Raw genomic sequence first — 23,473 nt, 5'->3', positions numbered from 1 at the left:
GATGAATGGTCATCAACATCATCATCATCTGAATTCCACGGCATAGGGGTGATAGACTGTTCCGGTGTTTGAAATGGATTCAAATGCCGGTTTTAATAGGAGTTCGAATTTTATAAGTATCTCAGAAACCAGGCGTTTAGTTCTAAATAAATCTCACTTCAGAAGATTCTTGATTCAAATCTCACATTCAGTTTTTGCTCGAATATATCCTCACAAGAAATCTTACAACTCATTCACGCACAACGGCAAGAAAGTGTAGATTCAGCAGAAATCAGGATCGATAAGTCAAGGTTGTGTGTGTGTGTGTGTGTGTGTGTGTGCCGGGAATGGAGAAAGTCACCTTTTGAATTTGAATTTGACATGTGATGAAACGAAGTAGAAATGGCGCGAATGATGCGTGTCGCGAGAGAGAGATATAAAGAGATTGATTCCAGAGATCGAAAAGAAGAGAAAGAAAAAGAGAGAACGATAGAGAGAGAGAGGGCGAGTGTGAGAGAGAACAAAAGAGAGAGAGAATGATAAAGAGAGAGTGAGAGAGAGAATGATGAGAGAAGCCAGCATAAAGCAGTGTTCAGTGTTGGCAAGAAAGATGGAGTGTTTATGCTTAAGCTGTGGCTCTGCAGTTGACAAGTTGTAATATTAAGCCAAAGGAATCTACCTCGGTGTCGTATGTGGTGAAAGCGCCAGTTTTTCACTTGGAATTTCCTCGGCGCTCGGATAAAAATGCTCACTGAATTGAAAATTAAGCGCATTGTTGGATTATACGCATTTGAATGAAAACTGCGTGTGAATTCTACCATCTAATTCCATGCTTATTTCGTAAACTTGGGTTGACAGTTGCAGGCATTCATATAACTGGTTTTATACGTCGTGGAGTATTTATCACTATTTTTAAATTACTGTAATATTTGAACCTCATTATATTGATCTCGTTCAAGATGTATTGAGATGTATTTAGATACATTTAGAACAATTTTCTCATTGTTCATTCCAAAGGAACATAACCCTCGAAGTATGTTAATAAGTAAACAAACATTTTCGATTCTTATAGTTATAGATTTGTTAAAACTACACAATTTTATTGAATTCTAAATCCCCTCCATGGAGATCTAGTCACCTCCATGGAATGGGTTATCCATGGAGGTGACATTTCCTTATTGTTCAGTTCATTCCAGAGGAACATAAACCTCGAAGTATGTTAATAAGTAAACATACAATTTTGGTTATAATTATTATAAATTTGTTGAAACGACATAATCTATTGAATTCTGAGTAACTCAGTCACTTCCATGAAGATTTAGTCACCTCCATGAAAAGGGTTATCCATGGAGGTGACATACACGGAGGTGACATTTCCTCATTGTTCAGTTCATTCCAGCGGAACAAAGTGTGTAAATGGGTAAACATACAATTTTGATTATTATAAATTTGTTAAAATAAAATGATTCATTAAATTTCAAGTAACTGAGTGACCTCCATGGAGATTCAGTCACATCCATGGAATAGGTTATTCATCATTGTTTATTCCAGAGAAACATTACCCTCAAAGTAAGTTGATAAGTAAACATACAATTTCGATAATAATAATAGATTTGTTAAAACTACATGATTTCATTGAATTCTGAGTCAACTCCATGGAGATTAAGTCACCTCCATGGAATGGGTTATCTATGGAGGTGACATATCCTCATTGTTTATTCCAAAGAAACATTATCCTCAAAGTATGTTGATAAGTAAACATACAATTTTGATACTTATCATTGTAAATTTGTTAAAACCACATGATTTTATTGAATTCCAAGTCACCTCTATGGAGATTCAGTCACCTCCATGGAATGGGTTATCCATGGAGGTGTCATCTCCTCATTATTCATTACAGAGGAACATAACCCTTAAAGTATGTTAATAAGTAAACATACAATTTCGATTATAATTATTTTAGATTTGTTAAAGCGACATGATTTATTGAATTCTAAGTAACTTAGTCACCTCCATGGAGATTTGGTCAACTCCATGGAATGGGTCATCCATGGTGGTGACATTTCCTCATTGTACATTCCAGAGAAACATAATCCTCAAAGAATTTTAATGAGTATACATACAATTTTGATTCTTATAATTATAAATTTGTTGAAACTTCATAATTTTATTGAATTCAAAGTCACCTCTATGGAGATTTAGTCACTTTCATGGAATGGGGTAATAGATGAATCGTTTCATATTTTTCAAACTAAGATATATGGTTGCACAAAACTCTGTTTAATCTGGACGTCGATTAAATAATATCATTGTTCTCATGATTGAAAACTGCATTTAGATCTCCATAATAGAGATTGAATTTTCGTCAATCAATTATATTTTCACATTGTGAAAGCACGATCTAGCAAAGTTGCGGAGCTGGAAGAGGATATCGCTATCTGCGTTGTCGAATGATAGACAAGGATAGCAACACCAATGTCAATCAAATACTGTCATTATAACGTGGACCTTATCAGAGGGAAAACATATATGCAGGAACTGGGTATGTAACCCGCCGTACACCAGTTTATTATTCACCATATAAATTATTTATTTATTTAATTTATTTACAATGCAAATGACACTAATGTAATAACATTGGAAAATAAAATAATGCAGTTATGAAGCTGTTCCATAAAGCCTGGTTTTCACTAGTAGAGTTGGTGGTAGAGTTCCCTGGGCAAGTACTAACTATCTTGTGAACTCTCCCAATGAAAACGTTCATGGTAGAGTAGAGTCATGGAAGAGTAGAGTCAAGATAGGGGACTAGTTTTTAGAAGAATAGAGGGGTATGGCATCGTGGAATAGTACTCTACCACTTGCCTTCCCCCACCACTTTTTCTAAAGCATTCGATACTGTTGATCATACAGTCCTTCTGAATAAGTTGGCTATTCTTGGTTTCAGTCACAACTCGTTAGTTTGGTTTAAATCCTATCTATTAGGTAGGAAACAATGTGTATCTGTCGGTGACAAAAAGTCAACTTGGAAAAACGTTATGCATGGAGTACCACAAGGTTCAATTTTAGGCCCTCTCCTCTTCACTTTGTATGCTAATGACCTTTCTTCCATTATCAAATTCTCCAGTTTCCATACTTATGCAGACGACCTTCAAATCTATTTAAGCTGTCCCATAACAAAAATTAATGAAACAGTTGGAATAATGAATCAGGATATCAATTCGATAGTGGAATGGACAAAGAAAAATGGCCTTAAGCTTAATCCCATCAAAACACAACCCATTATAATTGGATATTCTCGTCTTATAAACAATATTGACCTTGAATCGATTCACAAAATTAGTGTAGACGGTAATGACATTCCTTACTGTAGCTCAGTTAAAAATTTAGGCATTATTATGAATAATACTCTTGACTGATCAGAACAAGTGAACAAAACTTGTAAAAAGGTATTCTCAGCCATGCATGCATTGAAGAAAATGCACGATATCCTCCCTAGAAACATTAAATTATTATTGGTTCAATCTCTCATCTTCCCACATTTAATGTATTGTAATTCTGTTCTTAATGATATGCAAGTCACTCTGAATGATAAACTACAGCGTTGCCAAAATTATTGTCTACGTTTCGTCTACTCTCTCCATCGCCATGATCATATCACCCCAGCCCACATTGCTAGTTCAACATTGAAGCTTCCCGATCAGAGGCTTTTTCGAATAGTCAAGCTTGTTAGAGATATCTTGAAATACGGTAATCCGAACTATTTTAAAGATGATTTCAAATTTGTCTCTGAAGGTAGGAGGATAGATGCTTCACATACTAGAACCGGAGAAAGTACTTTAAGGATACCCAATCATCGAACTACTATTTTCACAAAATCCTTCTTAGTCAGTGCCTGTCGTGCATGGAATGCACTTCCTGTTTCTATCAGGTCTATCGAGAGCCGAGCGAGCTTCAACCTGACTTTAAAAAAACATATTTTGGAACAAATGACTGAAACTGTTCGGCCCTAGAACGATCACATGACAACCATCCCTCACCCATTCCACCAATATAAACCTTTAAACCATGTTATAGAACGAATTGTATATATATATTATATAAACTCATGTTATTTCAATTATCCACTGCATAGGCCTACTGCTGTATATTACTGAAATTTGATAGCCCTGATCTACTTTCAGCCTACTTCATTTTATTAATCAATTATTTGATCTTATCTACCTATATAATTATTTTACTTTATCAATTTTCTGTTTTTTTTTCTCTTCAATATTCATATTGATAAAAACTTTTACAATATTTCCATTAATAAATAAATCCTTAGTTTAAATAACGAAATTAACGTTTAGAGAGTTAGTGGGGAGGATATTTTTAATATTCTTCCCAAAGAATGGACATTGATATGTCCAAAGCTCCGCCAATTTATGTAGATGCATAACAATATGATTATTATCTATAGTTATTATATTACAAATTGCTTTTTCATATCATATACAGTTCAATAGTTATTTTCTTAGTCTATATTATGTAAATTCATCCATAACTTTGCTGTATTGTAAGCTATTGTATATAAGTGTATAAGCCAGTATATATTGTAATCTACATAAATAAAGTACTCAATCAATCAATCAATCAATCAACCACCGCTTCTCACTCTACTCTACCGCTACTATGCTAATGGAAACAGACTCGAGCTAGTAGAGAAGAGTCGTGCCGTAGGCCATCATGTTCAAGTATTGTTATTTATTAAAAACAGTTGATTTATTTAAATTTATCAAAAAGAGTTAATTTATTGAAGTGTTAATTCATTAAAAAGTATTGACATTTTAAGGTTAGTTCTGTTCACTAGACAGCACACTTTACCTACTAATATCGGGGCACCAGACCACACAAAGTCCTAACTCTGCCTAAAAAAGATATTTACTTTCCTTTCCCTATTACCATAGGAAAGGAAAGTATTGCTTTCCGAAAAAAATTAAGGTCCCCAATTTCTAAATTTCTATACGTTTCAAGGTCCCCTGAGTCCAAAAAACTGGTTTTTGGGTATTGGTCTGTATGTGTGTGTGTGTGTGTGTGTGTGTGTGTGTGTGTGTGTGTGTGTGTGTGTGTGTGTGTGTGTGTGTGTGTGTGTATGAGTGTATGTGCGTCTGTGTACACGATATCTCATCTCCCAATTAACGGAATGACTTGAAATTTGGAACTTAAGGTCCTTTCACTATAAGGATCCGACACGAACAATTTCGATCAAATGCAATTAAAGATGGCGGCTAAAATGGCGAAAATGTTGTCAAAAACAGGGTTCTTCGTGATTTTCTCGGAAACGGCTCCAACGATTTTGATCAAATCCATACCTAAAATAGTCATCGATAAGCTCTATCAACTGCCACAAGTCCCATATCTGTAAAAATTTCAGGAGTTCCGCCCCAGCAATGCAGATAGATTCCCAATTATCAGGCTTCAGATACAATTGAAACGAAAAAAATCAAGTGGGGTAGATTGAGCATGAAAATCTCTACAATTAATGTTCAGTAACATTTTCACCTAAAATTGAAAATAAGCTTTAAATTCGAGAAAATGTGATTATTCAATTGCAAATTATTGTTGATTCTATTGAATCTTCCACTATGAAGAGATAGATATCAGACCTCATGTGTGTCTCCAGCTTTATTGCCCTGTCACCAGCTGGCTCAAATCATTGAATAGTGGACTTGAGATGCGCGGGAACACTAGCGTCAGGTGATCAATTTTCATAACGGCAAGGAAAGTTGTGTGAGTGCGCCACACCAGATTTTTATTTATTGTTAAACAGAACACAATTCTCTAGAATGATCGTGTATATATATCACAGCTGGCTATATGACTGTCGTCCTATGAATTTCGGGGATGCGATATTTTATTTTTTCACTTTTTTACTATCCACAGCAAGGATGAATTATTATCCTTTTAATGTCGATCAGCGAGTTTTCCCAAGGATGAGGCCTAGTGCAATCGAATTTTCTATATCATGAAACTACTATGGCCCTAATTTCGTGAAAATCGTTACAGCCGTTTTCGAGATCTGTTAAAAATAAATAACCAGATATAAAAATATTTATACAGAAATTGCTCGCTTGATATAATAGGATCCTGAATTGTAGTGGAAACAGTTATTCGACCAAGTAATTAGAGTAGAGTTAGCTCGGTAGAGTTAGTATGCCAGTTACTCGACTACTAACTCTACTAGTGGAAACCAGGCTTAAAGGTTTAAAGCACGTTGCTTTGTCTTATCATTTTAACTTTCCGGTAGTCGCGCCCTACTCAATCACACGAGCAGTCGCGTGTTGTATTCTGTACAACATCCAATTTTCCAAGTGTTATGTACTCTGTTTACTGTCAAAACATATTAATCAATTGTATAATTACTTTATCCATCTTCTTGGATTATTTTACGCCTATGAAAATTTGGATGATTACCATTTCATAACCCATTAAGGTACATCAAGCAAAGACATCAATTCTATGTTATGGTTCGTTTACAGTCCCCGTATACAGTCTTCCCCTATCTTATGCACTGTCGCGACTAAATGGTACCTAGAGACTGAACCATTGCTCGGTTGATACTGCAACTCAGTGGAGTGATGGGGGGATAGTTTTGGAATTCATAGGTGACTCATTCACTGACACCAACCCACTCAATAGTTTTGAGCAGCAAAAAACTGACTTTAATAGAATTAATGGTGATGTTGTGAAATCTCTCCATAATAAGAAGACAAAGATATTGTCAAATTTCACTGAAAATCTATTAAAAATTTTAAAACAGAGCCATGGTTCCACGTAGTTAACCAACGCATCATCAGTTGTATACTGAGGAATGAGGATACAGAAACATTCTTAACCTAATCTTAGTAGTCTAGAGATCCTAAATAATTGGGTGGCAATATTTATAAATAAAATAATGAAAGTAATGAATATTATACATAATATTAAAATATATACATAGACCTTTCTAATTATTTTCTAGGTAAAATGAATTTTCTTTCAATAAAAGGGATGTCAGAATTATTTAAGAAAAAAATCATCCCTCTTATTGAAAGAAAATTTAATTTTACCTAGATAATAATTAAAAAGGTGTATGTATATATTTTAATATTAACTTATGTATAATATTCATTACTTTCATTATTTTATTTATAAATATTGCCACCCAATTATTTAGGAGCTCTAGACTACTAAGATTAGGTTAAGAATGTTTCTGTATCCTCATTCCTCAGTACAGCTGATGATGGGTTGGTTAAATAACTACGTGAAACCATGGTTCTCCTTTAAAGTTGTTAATAAATTTTCAGTGAAATTTGACAATATCTTTGTTTTCTTATAAAACTGACTTTACTTGTACTTTTTGCAACAGCGCGACTGTCGGAAGGTTAATGGATTGTGTATCACTGAATCAATCAATAAACGAATAAATTGATAAATTTCAGGATGACAACAATTATATTCTGACCACCTCGAGCTATTTAGATAAAAAAAGACTAACTTCCAAGTGTGACAATGTTCCATAATACACGTTGCTACTGTCTTATCATTTTGATGGATAAAAATTCGACTGAGTCATTGTCAATATTGTAGAACCGTTCCATAATTGGATAAAAAATTTCATTCATTTTTGATGGATCATTGAATCAATTGATGAATGAATTTCAGGATGAGAAGAACCAGATTCTGACCACCAACTGCTGGTTGACCCAAATCTGGACGGATCATCACCTCAAATGGAACGCGTCTGACTTTGGAGGCATCACCGTCATCAGGGTTCCCTTCAGTCGAGTATGGAAGCCGGACACTATTCTCTACAACAAGTAAGTGAAGAATCATTACTTGGGTTACTTTATACTTTAGAAAAATCTGGTGTGGTGCACTCACACAACTTTCCTTGCCGTTATGAAAATTGATCAACTGACGCTAGTGTTCCCGCGCATCTCAGGTCTCCTTTTCTAACAGCTGAGCCAACTGGTGACAGGACAATAGCGCTGCAGACACACGAAGTCTGCTCATAGTGAGTGATTTGATAGAATCAACAGTTGCCAACAGTTTGCAATTGAATAATCTTTTTTTCTCGAATTTCGATCTTATTTTCAATTTTAGGAAAATGCTACTGAACATTAATTGTAGAGATTTTTATGCTCAATCTTTCCCACTTGAAATTTTTTGTTGAAATTGTATCTGAAGCCTGATAATCGAGAATCTGAAATCAAACTTTGCATAGATGGTGCAGTGCTCCTGTAATTTTTTACAGATATGAGACTTGTGGCAGTTGGTAGAGCTTATCAATGAAATTTCTAGGTATGAATTTGATCAAAATCGTTCGAGCCGTTTTCGAGAAAATCACGAAAAACCCTGTTTTCGTGGCGGATCCTTATAGTGTAAGGACCTTAAGTTCCAAATTTCAAGTCATTCCGTTAATTGGGAAATGAGATATCGTCTACACAGACGCACATACAGTCATGCACACACACACACACACATATATAGACCAATACCCAAAAACCACTTTTTTGGACCCAGGGGACCTTGAAACGTATAGAAATTTAGAAATTGGGGTACCTTAATTTTTTTCGGAAAGCAATACTTTCCTTACCTATGGTAATAGGGCAAGGAAAGTAAAAAAGTAAAAACGGTTATTTAGCATCACTTCTATTATATTGAATCGTTTACATACAATTTAATAAAGCTCCTAGGCTTGTGCGTGGGTAATGAGTGAGAGGAATGATGATTATAATGATGAATTAATAATTAATAATTCATATTAACTCAATTCAAATCAAATTTATTTGCCAAATTTTCAAAAAAAAAAAAAAGGTACAGCGAAGTATAGTAGCTGCAGTATAGCTACTATAGTGAGATCCACGTTGATGACAGTGGAGAAAGTTGATAAACAGCGTTGCCGATTCTCTGCCTTGTTACTGCCTTCTATAGAGAACAGTTGCTACCGGTATATCCAAAGACCTTAAAGAGATATAGACCCACAATGCCTATGCCTTCCCAATGATAGCTCTTACTTGAAATTGAAGGCCGCCATTGGGGTATTTTAGCACGAGTATTATATCTATATATATTTGTAATACAATAGATCACAAAGGCATTGGTGGCATTGGTATGTAATAATCTTATGGGTTGCCCCCTCAATGGCGGATTTCAATTTCAAGTACGACACTAACACTGTATGTGAGTCTATGCATCTTTAAGGTCTTTGGGTATATCTGATGTGATATGAACGGTTCATACTTGATTGAAATAACAAATTATATTATACTCATGAAGAAAATATATTATCAATCATTAAATGATAAATCCTAATAATAATTGATAATGAATATTTTGTCAATTATTAAATTTATCTATTGTTGTAAAACGATCTGGGAACGTTGCAAAGCTAGAGAAGGATAGTGATATCTGCTCAAATACTTTCATCATATCATTCTGTTCAATGATAGAAACATCAAATATAACGTGGACCGCACTATAGACAAAATGCAATAACGTTCTGAATAGATATATTAATATAGTCTTTTCTAGTTCGGGCTTTTCTTAAATAGGAATAAAAAATAGAAATATGTTTACCCTTTTGACTTGATAATTACATCATGGCCAAAACACATGTCGTAAAGTGAACAATTTCAAAAACAGTATACTTACATGAATATAGTGCTTAATAACTTCCAACATGAAATAAAAATATACTAAACTTCACAATTTCTCAAACTATGACAAATGGAAGAACTGAATTGAATTCTTGAGAGATTGCAGTCTCTCTTCAATAGATAATGCTTTCTTCAGATGGAGGGCGGTCTCAGAAGTAGCGAGCTACATCATTTATCAATTTTCGAAACAAAAGAGCAACGCAAATTGAAAATTGATTCCATTCTTTTCTCATACCTTTCGGGTTTACTCATTGGACATGACAGGGAGAGTGCTTTCTTTCTATGGAAAAGATTATCCAGGTCTTGGGAAAATTATTACGTTTGCGCCCTGTTTTTCGTTTATTCTCATCACTTGACGCTACCTTGTGATCTTTTCCAGGAACTGAGTTGAATTGCCTCTTCTAACGTATTTAACCTCAAACTTTTATTTTTTTACTCATTCGTATTCCACACTTTCTATAGTGACGTCTACGTTAGGCTGGTCACACACCGATTAGTCAAGACAAGACTAGTCACGTTTAGTCACAATACTTCACATTGCTGCTTATGACGCAACACACACTGAATAGTCATTGCAATTAGACATGACTCCATAAGCAACTATGTGAAATATTGTGATTAAACGTGACTAGTCTTGTCTTGTCTAATCGGTGTGTGATCAGCCTTATGATGGCAGTGGAGGAAGATAGAAGATCAACGTTGCTCATCCTTCTCAATGCATTTCATGGACAGTAGCTGATACAGGTTCATTGATGTAATATCAACTGTTCATTCTCGTCTAAAATAATCAATTATATTAAGCTTATATTACTATTAAGCAAGGAATTCTATTTTTTCAATAATTTTGTAATGCATTTTCATAACTGGGATGAAATATTTTGTTAATCAATTATTGATTCTGCATTGTTAAAAGACGATCTGGCAACAGAGCAAAGCAAGAAAGAGATAGCGCTATCTGCTTTGTTGAATGAAAGACAAGGATAGTAATACCATTGCTAATCAAACACTGTCAACGTGGACTTCACTATACCAACCTTAGTTTTGCTCTGACTTAAATGAGGAAAAGAGAAAATGAATAAGGAATAAGGAATAGGGAATAAGGAATGAGGAATAAGGAATAAGGAATAAGGAATAAGGAATAAGGAATAAGGATAGGAATAAGGAATAAGGAATAAGGAATAAGGAATAAGGAATAAGGAATAAGGAATAAGGAATAAGGAATAAGGAATAAGGAATAAGGAATAAGGAATAAGGAATAAGGAATAAGGATTAAGGAATAAGGAATAAGGAATAAGGAATAAGGAATAAGGAATAAGGAATAAGGAATAAGGAATAAGGAATAAGGAATAAGGAATAAGGATAAGGAATAAGGAATAGGAATAAGGAATAAGGATAAGGGATAAGGAATAAGGAATAAGGAATAAGTAATAAGGAATAAGGAATAAGGAATAAGGAATAAGGAATAAGAATAAGGAATAAGAATAAGGAATAAGGAATAAGGAATAAGGAATAAGGATTAAGGAATAAGGAATAAGGAATAAGGAATAAGGAATGAGGAATAAGTAATAAGGAATGAGGAATAAGGAAAGGAGAAAGATGATCTCAAAGAGTTATCCCCCTTGAATTGAAATGAAAAGGATTTCATTCATTCAAAGAACAGTACAATAACAGGAAAATCTTAATTTTATCATCAAAACATAGAAATTTACAGTAATATAATGATTCAGCATTATGATAAAGTTCTTTTATATGAATGAATAGATTAATAGTGCCTCGAGGCCTAGCTTGTGTGGGGAGAAATTATTGCCTTATTCTCAGTTAAAAAGAACGATGAAAGGAAATTAAATATGTAACTCTACGGAAACAAAACCAAAGCGCAGATAAACGAGGAATGTTCTCGCTTGAAAGTATAAGGCTTGAATTTCTAAAGGGCTGTCAACTGGAATCGAATCCCAACTTTTCCTGTGCGAGTAAATTGGTCGAGAACATGGCTACGTGGCACTTCCTGCAGTGGCGTTTCCTACGAACTCATCAACCGTGGCGTTTCCTATGAACCAAAATTCAATCGTGAACTTTCCTAAGAAGAACTGCTACCTGTTGTAGAACCGCTAGTAGAACTGTAGTAAAACTACCTGTAGAACTGCTACTTGTATCCTTCACGGTAACTTGTGTTTTCAAGTAATTGTTAATTTTATTTGTCTAATATTGCATCAGTATAGATGTTATCTTTCTGCTTCTATTCTACATCTAAGAGTGTAAGTGAGAGAGACGGTTAGGAAGTCCATGAGTATTTTTAAAAAATCCTGTCAATTTTGAAACGTTCATAACTTATACTCTATATACTAAATATTTGGAGCCTACTAAAGTTTGGAAGTCCGTGGATCGTGGAATTTCATAATTAAATACAAGGATTTTGTTTTTATTTCTATTATTTTCATATTCATATCAAGACAAATGGGCCATTTCTCAAAATATGCACTTTTGCTGGTCGTAGAGGTAACAGAACCATTTGGAAAATTATGTGGATAAATAAATAGATAAATAATATAACTGTACTGTCATTCAACAATACAATAGATAACGTCGAAAATTGCTGTTCAATTTAGAATATACATGAATTGAATTAAATTGAATTGAATTGAATCGCTGCCTTTATTAAAAACCTAGGAGGGCGAAGTTAGGGCGCAGCCGGCCCTCTCTTACACTATACATGTAAGGATGTAGTGTATCGTTCGTGAGATACGTCATCCTCAGTTAATTTGTAAGAAGTGTCACTACACGAGAGTCCATCATCTGCTCCATACAGTAACAGTAACAGTAACAGTAACAGTAACAGTAACAGTAACAGTAACAGTAACAGTTATATTAAGGGACAGATAGCAGTAACAGATACAAGTTGAGTACACGTAACAGTTCCAAATAGGGCTGTCAATCCCGGGATCCCGGGATCCCGAATCCCGGGATCCCGGTCCATTTTTGATACCTAACAATCCCGGGATTTTTCAGCGTCAATCCCGGGATTTTCGGGATTGTAAACCTGAAATTGTGAATCATATTTTTCCAAAAAACAATTCAATATTGAATTCATTTACGGTGATGAATATGAGTTTTTATAACTAATCTATTGTTCTAAGTGTTTGACTAATCCATTCTACAGGCACAGCCTACAGTTTCATATACATAATACAGTATTGATTGTATACTGTACTCTTTATTGGCTTAATAGAATTCGCATTATCAGTTCGCATAATTGGCAGAATGGTTGTTATGTCTCTAAACTTGTTTACACAGCACCACAATTACCAGTCTAGACGGTGCAATATTTGCAATAGTGCTGATGGCATTTCCTTGAAATGCATTCCGAACTTTGAAAAGAATTCAGAAATCAGAAATAAAAAAGCACTAAACAATCCACTCTCTGTCTAATTATTCCTCTTCTCTTCTCTTTCTCTATTATAAGTAGAATATCTAGTTCAAGTAAATATTTTAGATTGCTCTTCAAAATTTAATTTAGTAGTGTAGTGGCAGCTGTCGCGTTGTTTGGTCGGTATGGCGTTATGGTCTTACAAAAAGTATTCTATTTTATTATTAATATTATTAATTCAAGTGATATTAATTCACTTTACAGTATTTGACGTAATTAAAGTGTGTGCTCTATCCCGTCCTGATGTAGGATAGAAATGCTCTTGTTCTACATAAACAAGACTCTGATGAGTTATCTTGCTTTCCTCAGTTCTCACTATCATCTAGGATACAGCAAATTTAAGGTAGGACATGGAATATAACAGTTGCTCCTAATCTTGAAAACATTTATAGAAATAGAATGTTCAATTTTAATATTATTCCCAAGTATTTTTTTTTTCATTTTAATGATAGCCTCTCCCTCTTTAATCGGCCCTTTTTCATCTACACACACTGTTACTGAGCATGTAATTGAGGAGGAACAATTGGTAAAAAATGAATTAAACTGATTTTCGCCAATCCCGGGATCAGTCCCGGGATCCCGGGATTGATATTGGATAATCCCGAAATACCGGGATTGGAAATCAGTCCCGGGATTGACATCCCTAGTTCCAAAGTAGAAAAGTCCACGATTGAATTTTGGTTCGTAGGAAACGCTCGGACAGTATAGAATGTGAGCTATAGAATTTCATCCTATACTCTCAGGAAACGCCTCGCTTAATCGGTTCGTAGAAAAGTCCACGATTCAATTTTGGTTCATAGGAAACGCCACGCTTGATTGGTTCGTAGGAAACTCCACCGTAGGAAGTGGAAACCCCACCGTAGGAAGTGGAAACCCCACCGTAGGAAGTGGAAACGCCACCGTAGGAAGTGCCATGCTACTGAGAAGATTTCGTCGTAATTTTCAGCAAACGACAAAACACAAGGCGAGGTTTTTTTCAGAGCACCGCTTTGACAGCATTTTAGAGGTCCTTAAAGGAAAAACATGACATGAGCTGCGGTGAAAAACGGAAGCAAAGGTAGGAAATTACATTTGGTGACAACGCGCGTCTTTCATTACATCTCATCTCCAATTATCTCAGAAACACGCCAGATTGTTTCATCATTATATCCCGACAGAATTGCTTTCGGCTATCTCAGCCATTGTGCTTCCCAGAATGAGTTATCAAGTATTTTTGTCTCATTTTCGTAGCATGGTTTGAAAAACTACTTGGAAGAGGAACATTCTTAATAAATATTACCAGTAATCATCTCCAATTGAAAATCATCTTTATTGATTGATTGATTCTTCATCTATATATATATATATATATATATATATATATATATTATATATATATATATATATAGATATATAGATATATATATATATATATATATAAACGCGAAATGGCACTCACTCACTCACTGACTGACTGACTCTCTCACTCACTCGCATAACTAAAAATCTACCGGACCAAAAACGTTCAAATTTGGTAGGTATGTTCAGTTGGCCCTTTAGAGGCGCACTAAGAAATCTTTTGACAATATTTCAACTCTAAGGGTTGTTTTTAAGGGTTTAAAGTTCGTCTTTTAGCATGTATATTCTTCTTCTCCCAATCTCTTAATTATAATAATTGAAATTTCCATATCATATGTTACTATAGAGCAATAATCTAGATAGAGTACCTGTTCGAAACAGTTGTTAACTGGCAACTAAATTAATAATTTTGTCAGGTTGGCATTAAGTTGAGTTGACTTTGTTAGGTTGGCACCAAGGTGAAGATTTAAATGCATTTATCGCGGAAAATTGATTGGGCACTGCCACTCCAATCCTGGGAATATCATATTACTCGCCATATCCGTTTAGCCAGACGTTTAGTCTGGACCCCCGACTGGATTGTCCTAACATATGATAAAAATGCTCAAATGAAAAATGTAGGCGAGCGAAGCGAGCCTGCTGATCTCATTCTTGGACTATTCAGTCGGGGGTCCAGGGGGCGGAGCCCCCTTGCTAGACGAATATGGCGAGCGAAGCGAGCCTGACGGCTAGTTTATTTTTATATTAAAAATAAGGTAACCTTGTGCTATTCCTCTCCCAAATTTATATAAGGTCGCACATAGTCCGAATTAGATTAAGTCTTTTAGTTGTTCACTTCACAAAATCTAATATACAATGTATTTATATATTTTATAAAGACGATGTCTGGAGGTTTTTAACAAGTATGATAGAACAGAAGTCGAAACCTTCAATTTATTATGAAATCGACACGATAAGCCGTCGGTCCCGGCAGCCTAAAAAGCAGACATGTCAGAGGCCCAGAAATTGATCGGTTACGACCTGAACACCAGATCTGAGCCAGCCAGGTCACACGATATTATTATTATTATTATCATACTATGGAATTGTTAGAATAAAGTAGGAATAATCATTATAGTCTTTTCTGCAATTCTTCTAAAAGAGATCATCAACGTTCATGAATGAATTTCTTTATATTTCATTTACTAAATAATAAAATGATACTCCTGATTTTATCCTGGTTTCGATAACGATTTTCATAGCTGGAGAGCGCTATTTAAATTGAAGATGGATTTGTTCTTCGGTTCATATTTGCAGTAGCAAAAGTCCTTTGTTCTATTCATATAGCTTTCATTTGACATTTGAAATGATTATCATACTATTGAGATATTATTGAGATAATATTAGATTTGAGCTCTTCATCCATGTATATATACTTCAATATTATACAGGCTCATACATCAATTCACATTAAATATATTGGAAAACGGAAATTGGTCAGTACATTATTTTTCTATTTTTTCGGATGAGATAAAATCATTATTGATTTGATTATCAACTCTGCCTTCTTATGCTCCTTGATGCGAGAAACCCGAATCTACAAACGGATTAGCAAAATTTTTTTCCGTTCAGGAGATATGGCTTCTTAAATATATTGGAAAACGCAAATTGGTCAGTACATTATTTTTCTCATTTTATCGGGAGCAATAAAATCATTATCAACCTTGCCTTCTTATGTTCCTTGAAGCGAGGATACTGATACTGAATCTGCAAAAAAATTAGCAGAGTTTTCTCCCGTTCAGGAGATATGACCACTTTCATTTATTGAAAAACGCAGATAAGTCAGTACATTATTATTCTCATTTCTTCGAAATAGATAAAAAGATCATAAACTCTGCCTTCTTATGCTGCTTGAAGCGAGGAATCCGAATCTGCGAACGAATAAGCAAAATTATCGCCCGTTCATGAGATACGACCTCATTAATATATTGGAAAACGGAAATTGGTCAGTACATTATTTTTCATTTTTTCGGGAAAGATGAAATCCTTATCAACTCTGCCTTCTTATGCTGCTTGAAGCGAGGAATCCGAATCTGCGAACGAATAAGCAAAATTATCGCCCGTTCATGGGATACGACCTCATTAATATATTGGAAAACGGAAATTGGTCAGTACATTATTTTTCTCATTTTTTCGGGAAAAATAAAATCATTATCAACTCTGCCTTCTCATGCTTCTTGATGCGAGGAACTTGAATCTGCAAACAGATCAGTAAAATTTTCACCAGTTCAGGAGATATGACGACATAAATGAATTGAAAAAGGGAATTTGGTCTCCATTCTCAACTCTTCATCCTCCATTTCACATTCTCCTCAATTCTTCATCAACTTCCTTCATATTGGACGCAAACAAACATAGCATTCCGTGTTTAAAATTACGAATGAGCGAACATACCAGGATCGCATACTGATATTTTCCCGTACCTCAACCGCATTTCTATAGTGAGGTTCACGTTATAATGACAGTGGAGGAAAGTGGAAGAACAACGTTGCCGATCCTTAGTCTTGTTGATGCCTTCTATAGACGGTAGCTGATACAGGTTAATTGATGCAATATCAACTGTTCATTCTCGTATAAACTAATCAATTATATTTTATTAAGAAGAAATTATATTTTTCAATGACTTCATAATGAATTTTCGTAATTGATATGTAATATTTCGTTGATTAATTATCAATTCCACATTGTTAAAAGATTCAAATTCAAATTCAAATTCAAATTCAAATAATCTTTATTCCTCCTTTACAACATAGGTACTTTACAAAAATAGCAATCGAGATACATATAGTACACGTCATTAATTCTACATTGTTAAACGATTATCTGACAACAGAGCAAACCGAGAAAGAGATAGCGCTATCCCCTTTGTTGAATGAGAGACAAGGATAGCAATTTCATTGCTAACCAAACACTGTCATTATAACGTGGACCTCACTATAGGATGATTCCGTGGAATTTTGTTTGTTCATCAACAGAGAATATCATCCATAAAAAACACAAACATTAGAATCTACCTGCAGATGATGCTGTATTATATGAGCGAGAAGAAAATATACTTCTATCTCTGATCAAATTATGACTGAGGATGTATTATATTCTATCTCTGGTTATATTATGACTGTGAGGATGTATTATATTCTATCTCTGGTTATATTATGACTGTGAGAATGTATTATATCTATCTCTGATTATATTATGGCTTTGAGGATATATTCCAGCGACATTTATTGGGGCAGAGCTTACTGCAAGCAAGGAGATTGAAGGGCGTGTTGCCGTCAGCTATAATGTCAACTCCGACAGGATACACTGTCGCTATAATAATAATAATGTGTATTGAAGCTGTGTAATCAAAGATATGACTGGCACATAAGCTGAGCCACATTTACATCCCCTTAATTATTACGTTCACATCCTGTATGATCTCAACTGTAAGAGGGATGATCCTCACCAAAGTAAGAGGATTTCAACATTCTGATGACTCCTAATCAGACCAGCTATCCCGCCAGGAAATTTTTTGTGAATTTATTTCCATGCCAATTCATCATCTTTGATGACAACATGTTTTCGTCGTAGAATATTTACGTCCTGGCTTAGTTTCAGCTAGGTTTATACGAGGGGATAAAGATGAGGAGTATAGGTTAGATGGGAGAGTAGAGGGTTCTCTGCCTTGCCACTGCCTTCTATGTTAGTTGTTAACTGATACCTTAATATCATAAGAGTATATCTTAAGAGACAGCAACTGTTCATTCTTGTTTACAATGATCAATATGATATTTCATTCAAGTGAATATATTTTTATCGATTCATTAATAATCCTCATGATTCGGATTACATATTATTTTGTTCATTAATTATATTCATACACAGGGCCTATTGAATCGACATCCTCCATTTCGAAGGCCACCCTCTAAAGAGGCGACACAGTAAATATTCAATCTATTCACTGGCTTATCGCAAGTACTTTCTCTGTAAGAGGATAATAATTTTTTCCTACAGTTACCTTGAAAAGTGACCATTCCTGCACTGATTACAGAACGCAAAGAATCACTTTTCCGCTCTAGTGCGCAAAGTATTACTTTGCGTACTCTTAATACTTTGTGTATCATCTTGCAAGAATCCCAATCAGCTGTTGACATTGTTGGCGTGTATTTTGGATGTGAATTTGTTCTATCTATATTTTTTCTGATTTTCAAATAAATAAAGATGAGATCTCATTAAATTAAACATTTTGAATATTATTAATTATTCATTATTTCAAATATAGTTTTTCATCCATAAATTGATTGGTTGAAAATTATTTAGAAATTATGATTTACTCAAAATTATTCAAATTTTCAAATTCATTGGATTAATTTAATTTTAATTTGAATAAACTATTGATTATCAATTTTCAATTGTATTATGAAGTTTGAAATGAGTTAAATTGTTATTAATAATAAAATTATACAGACAAACATTTGATGGATTTCAGCCATCATTTTACCCATAGTCAAACACTTCTCATATTCAATGGTAACTGTAGGAAAAATTTGATGTGAAATACGTGCGCAAAGTTCCTCTGCTGCACTCAAGAAACCATTCCGCCCTCGCCCACGGCTCGGGCGTAAACGTTTCTTTCGGTGCAGCAAACTGTCACTTTGCGCACTAGTTGCACAAATAACTATTTTCTACAGTTACCTTGAAAAGTGACCATTCCTGCACTGATTACAGAATGCAAAGAATCACTTTTCCGCTCTAGTGCGCAAAGTATTACTTTGCGTACTCCAGATTTGCAACATGGCAACACAAAATACTTGGTGGGTTATATGGAGGATTAGTGCACGGAAACAAAAATTAAGTTGGTAACAATGACTGTGGTTAGATTTAGATAAGGATCATTTCAATGTCTACCCTACATTAATGATAAAATCCCAATCTAGAAATCCAAAACTATAATAATGTTCATCTAAATCATAATTAAATAATCATAATTTACGAATTCTCATAATTTAATAATAAATAATAGTTCTTTTCTATTGATAATTATTATTTCAACTGCATGCAATGAGAAAAGTAGCAAATATACATTATAAAATTCGAATTTTGAGGCTAAATGATTACCGTTCAATATCCATATAAATAAAAAAAAAACATAAGAATACTACAATAAATATTCTCTGTTGTCTATGTTATTTTTCAGTTTACTTTGAGCATTTTTCTCGGTAATTTGAGCAAAAGTCTAAATTTCTGAATCCAGTTTCAGTACTTTTTAGCTGGATGAAACAAACTTAGGTACGATTCTTCCCGCTAGGTCGCGCGCTTGTCGGTTCAGCCATCTTGCAGCCATCCTAATCAGCTGTTGGCGTGTATTTTGAATGCGAATTTTTTGTTCTATATGTATTTTTTCTGATTCTTGAATGAATAAAAATGAGAACTATGGCTTAGAATTTTCAACTTCCGTTGAATTATTAATTTTTAAATGAATTAAGGTTGTTATTAATAACAGCATCACACACACAAACATTTGATGGACTTCAGCCATTATTTTACCCATTTCCAACCACTCCTCATATTCAATAGTAAACTGTAGGAAAAGTCTAATGTGAAATACGTGAGCAAAGTTCCTCTGCTGCACTCGCCTACGGCTCGGGCGTAAACGTTTCTTTAGGTGCAGCAAACTGTCACTTTGCGCACTAGTTGCACAAATAACTATTTTCAGATTCCCTCGGCTTCAAGTTGTTGTCAAATTTAAGAGTACAACGGAAAAGGGGCTGGGGGAGTGAAGTTACTTTGGCAGTCCACATGCTATAATATTCATACTTTCCATTAGTAGAGGAACGGAGATTTCTCCCATATAATTCTCGTTAGTATTTCGAACACAGCTGAAAAACCATCAGACAACGTTGCATAGGTAGAAATGAATAGAGCTGCTATCTGCTGCGACGAATGATAGACAAGGATAGCAACACCAATGTTAATCAAATACTGCCATTGTAACGTGGACCTCACTATAATCAGACTAGCTTTCCCACCAGGAGTCCTTTGTGAATTTATTTTCAGACGAATTTTTAATCTCTGATAACATGTCTTCGTCATGGAAAATGTACTTCCTGGCTTGACTCTAGCTTAGATTATACGAGGGAATGGAGGTTAGTAATTAAAACACGTCTAATGAGATTTTCTTGTCGATATAAAGTTTGTTTTCTCAAGTCAAGCGAATCACTTGACATTCCAGTCGATCAGGAGCCTGCTATCAGATAGGAACAGGTAGGGGCCAGAGTAAGTTAGTAACAAAAGAGCTTTACTCTTTTCAGCCTAATCTCTCTAGTATAAAAAGCTATCTGTTGATAAGAAAAGAGCTAAAAACTTTTTAGTAATCTCTCTGATAGAAAGAGCTATATAAGTTGATAAGGAAAGAGCTATGCTCTTTTTAGACTAATCGATTGAACTTTGAAATTTCAGTTATCTTTTTTAAACCTTATAGGTTCGGAGCCTATTCACGTTGTAACTTTATATTAGTAGAGGAACATAGTACTCTTTTTGGACCAATCTGTTGAACTTTAGATTTTGAATAATCTTCTTTCAACCTTATAGGCTGAGAGCCAATCAACTTCATATTAGTAGAGGAATATAGTACTCTTTTTAGTATAAACTGTTAAACTCTGAAACTTTAATCATCTTTTTTGAACCTTATAGATTCGGAGCCTATAAACATTGTAACTTTCCATTAATAGGGGAACGTAGAATTCTCCCACATACTTCTTGTCGGTATTTTGAACTTGATATAGAAAATTATAAGAGAAGCCTCTGAAGTTGGCTCTCGCCATTATGTACAGCATGCACCTTCCTATAGTGAGGTCCACGCTATAATGGCAATTGAGAAAGATAGGAGATCAACGTAGCCGATCCTCTGTCTTGTCAATGCCTTCTATTGACGGTAGCTGATACAGGTTCATTGATTTTCATTCTCGTTTGAAATAATCAATCATATATTATCAAGCAAGAAATTATATTTTTCAATAATTTCTCAATGAATTTTCATAATTAATATGGAATATTTTGTTGATTAATTATTAAATATCGGGACACCGAGCTTCGCTCGTTATTTATCTATTGACTTTTAATAAACCAAACACAATTCTTTAAAACGATTGGGGAAGTACTAACAAGCACAGCCCAAAACTCTTTTTCCTAGAATTTTGATTTATACACTATAAATAGTCCAAAAAGTAGGTTATGTTCCATACACTTGAATTCAGGTTCGATTTTCTGTTCAAACATTTGAAAACAAAAAATTATAATTCAGATTATATACAAACCAAATTGAATAACAAATCACTTGAAATTGTCAAATAATGATCAACTTTGAAAATTATGATATACTATAGTTTAGGAGGATTATTATATCATGTCAACAAATCAGATTATGTTGATCAAATCGATTAAATTGTCTAGCTAGATAAAATTTCTCGCTGATTGATTAAGATTACACAGCTGGAAATGATTCTGTCTCTCTCCCACACAGGCACACGCATCTTCTGTTATCGAGTGACGACGAAATTATCATCTGTTTTCCAAGGATGAATTATCCCTTTCAATGTCGTTCAGCAAGCTTTCCCAAGAATGAGACCTACTGCAATCGAATTTTTATATCATAAACCTACTATGTTCCAAATTTCGTAAAAATCTTTAGAGCCGTTTTCGAGATCCGTTGAACATAAATACCAGATATAAAAATAACCCTATATAAAAATAGCCAGATATATACAGAAATTGCTCGCTTAATATAATAGGATTCTACATTTTTGAAAGACTATTTGGCAACAGAGCAGAGCGAGAAAGGGATAGCACTATCCGCTTTTTTGAATGATAGACAAGTATAGCAATACCATTGCTAATCAAACACTGCCATTATAACGTGGACCTCTTCATAGGACTTCGTCATCCTAACGTTTTGTGATTGGAGCGCTTCATGATAAGTGTGGGGTTTGATTCAGTGTTCATGAAGAATGAGATGGAATATTTTGTTGATCAATTATTAATTCTACATTGTTGAAAGACAATTTGGCAACAGAGCAAAGCGAGAAAGAGATATCACTATCCGCTTTGTTGAATGATACACAAGACTTTGTTAATCAAACACTGCCATTTGTTGAATAGGAAGAGATAGCACTATCCGCTTTGTTGAATGATAGACAAGGATAGCAACAACATTGCTAATCAAACACTGCCATTATAACGTGGACCTCACTGGACTTCGTCATCCCAACGTTTTGTGATTGGAGCGCTTCATGATGAGTGTGGGGTTTAATTCAGTGTTCATGATGTAATCAATCAGATCATGTATTTATCCAGTAAAAAATTACATGTCTGTCAACTCTCCAACATGAAAACTTCTTCGGACAACAACACGATTTCGCATCAGGCCACCGAATGTCAGTGAAATTCAAGCTCGAAAACTTCGGTTTCCGTCAATTATACGACTGGGAGCGTTCGAGTTGCGATGCGGATCGGTCAGTTGTTGTCGTTGTATAATGTATTCAAATATCTCTGCTCGACTGAAAGTTGAATTAGTAAACAAACGAAATGACATGAATAACCTCGGCGCCTGTGTGGTGCTGAATTCTGTGACGTCATCCAGTGTCTATCAGAGCTTACTTGAGTATTGTTCCGCTGATTAATCACCGGCTTGGTACAATGCACCCCGAACCACTCAGCCACATTCTCTCAGAACTCAACGATTGAAGCGAGACATCTCCGCATAAAGGATGGCAAAGCGCTTCCATTGTCAGCAGGAGACTAACTGAGGAACAATGTGTTATTTGTGTCGCCGATGTGTTGGTAGCTGATGTCTTACTGATGAGATTATAATTCTCAGTTCTCGTGGAGAGTAATGTACAATCGGTTCATCTCCCATTTTCATCTTGCTATCTAGAAGGGTTTTTACGTGTGTTGAGAAAATATTCATCCACTAATTATTATCATAGAGGCTTGAAATACAGTACTTCTATAGTGAGGTCCACGTTAATATGAC

At 34.7% G+C, this 23,473-nt stretch overlaps 1 protein-coding gene across 1 annotated transcript in view; it reads left to right on the top strand.

Annotated features, from left to right (window-relative positions):
* The window catches only part of LOC111051520 (neuronal acetylcholine receptor subunit alpha-7-like), a 271,196-nt gene that overhangs the window by 213,651 nt on the left and 34,072 nt on the right, over positions 1 to 23,473 (top strand). The window contains exon 3 of the mRNA XM_039426189.1: positions 7,663 to 7,817. Coding sequence (XP_039282123.1) covers positions 7,663 to 7,817 — 155 coding nt within the window. The remainder of the gene's footprint in view (positions 1 to 7,662; positions 7,818 to 23,473) is intronic.

Source organism: Nilaparvata lugens, chromosome 4 (genome assembly GCF_014356525.2).
Source record: "Nilaparvata lugens isolate BPH chromosome 4, ASM1435652v1, whole genome shotgun sequence".
NCBI lineage: Eukaryota > Metazoa > Arthropoda > Insecta > Hemiptera > Delphacidae > Nilaparvata > Nilaparvata lugens.
This window is presented reverse-complemented; position numbering and strand designations above follow the sequence as displayed.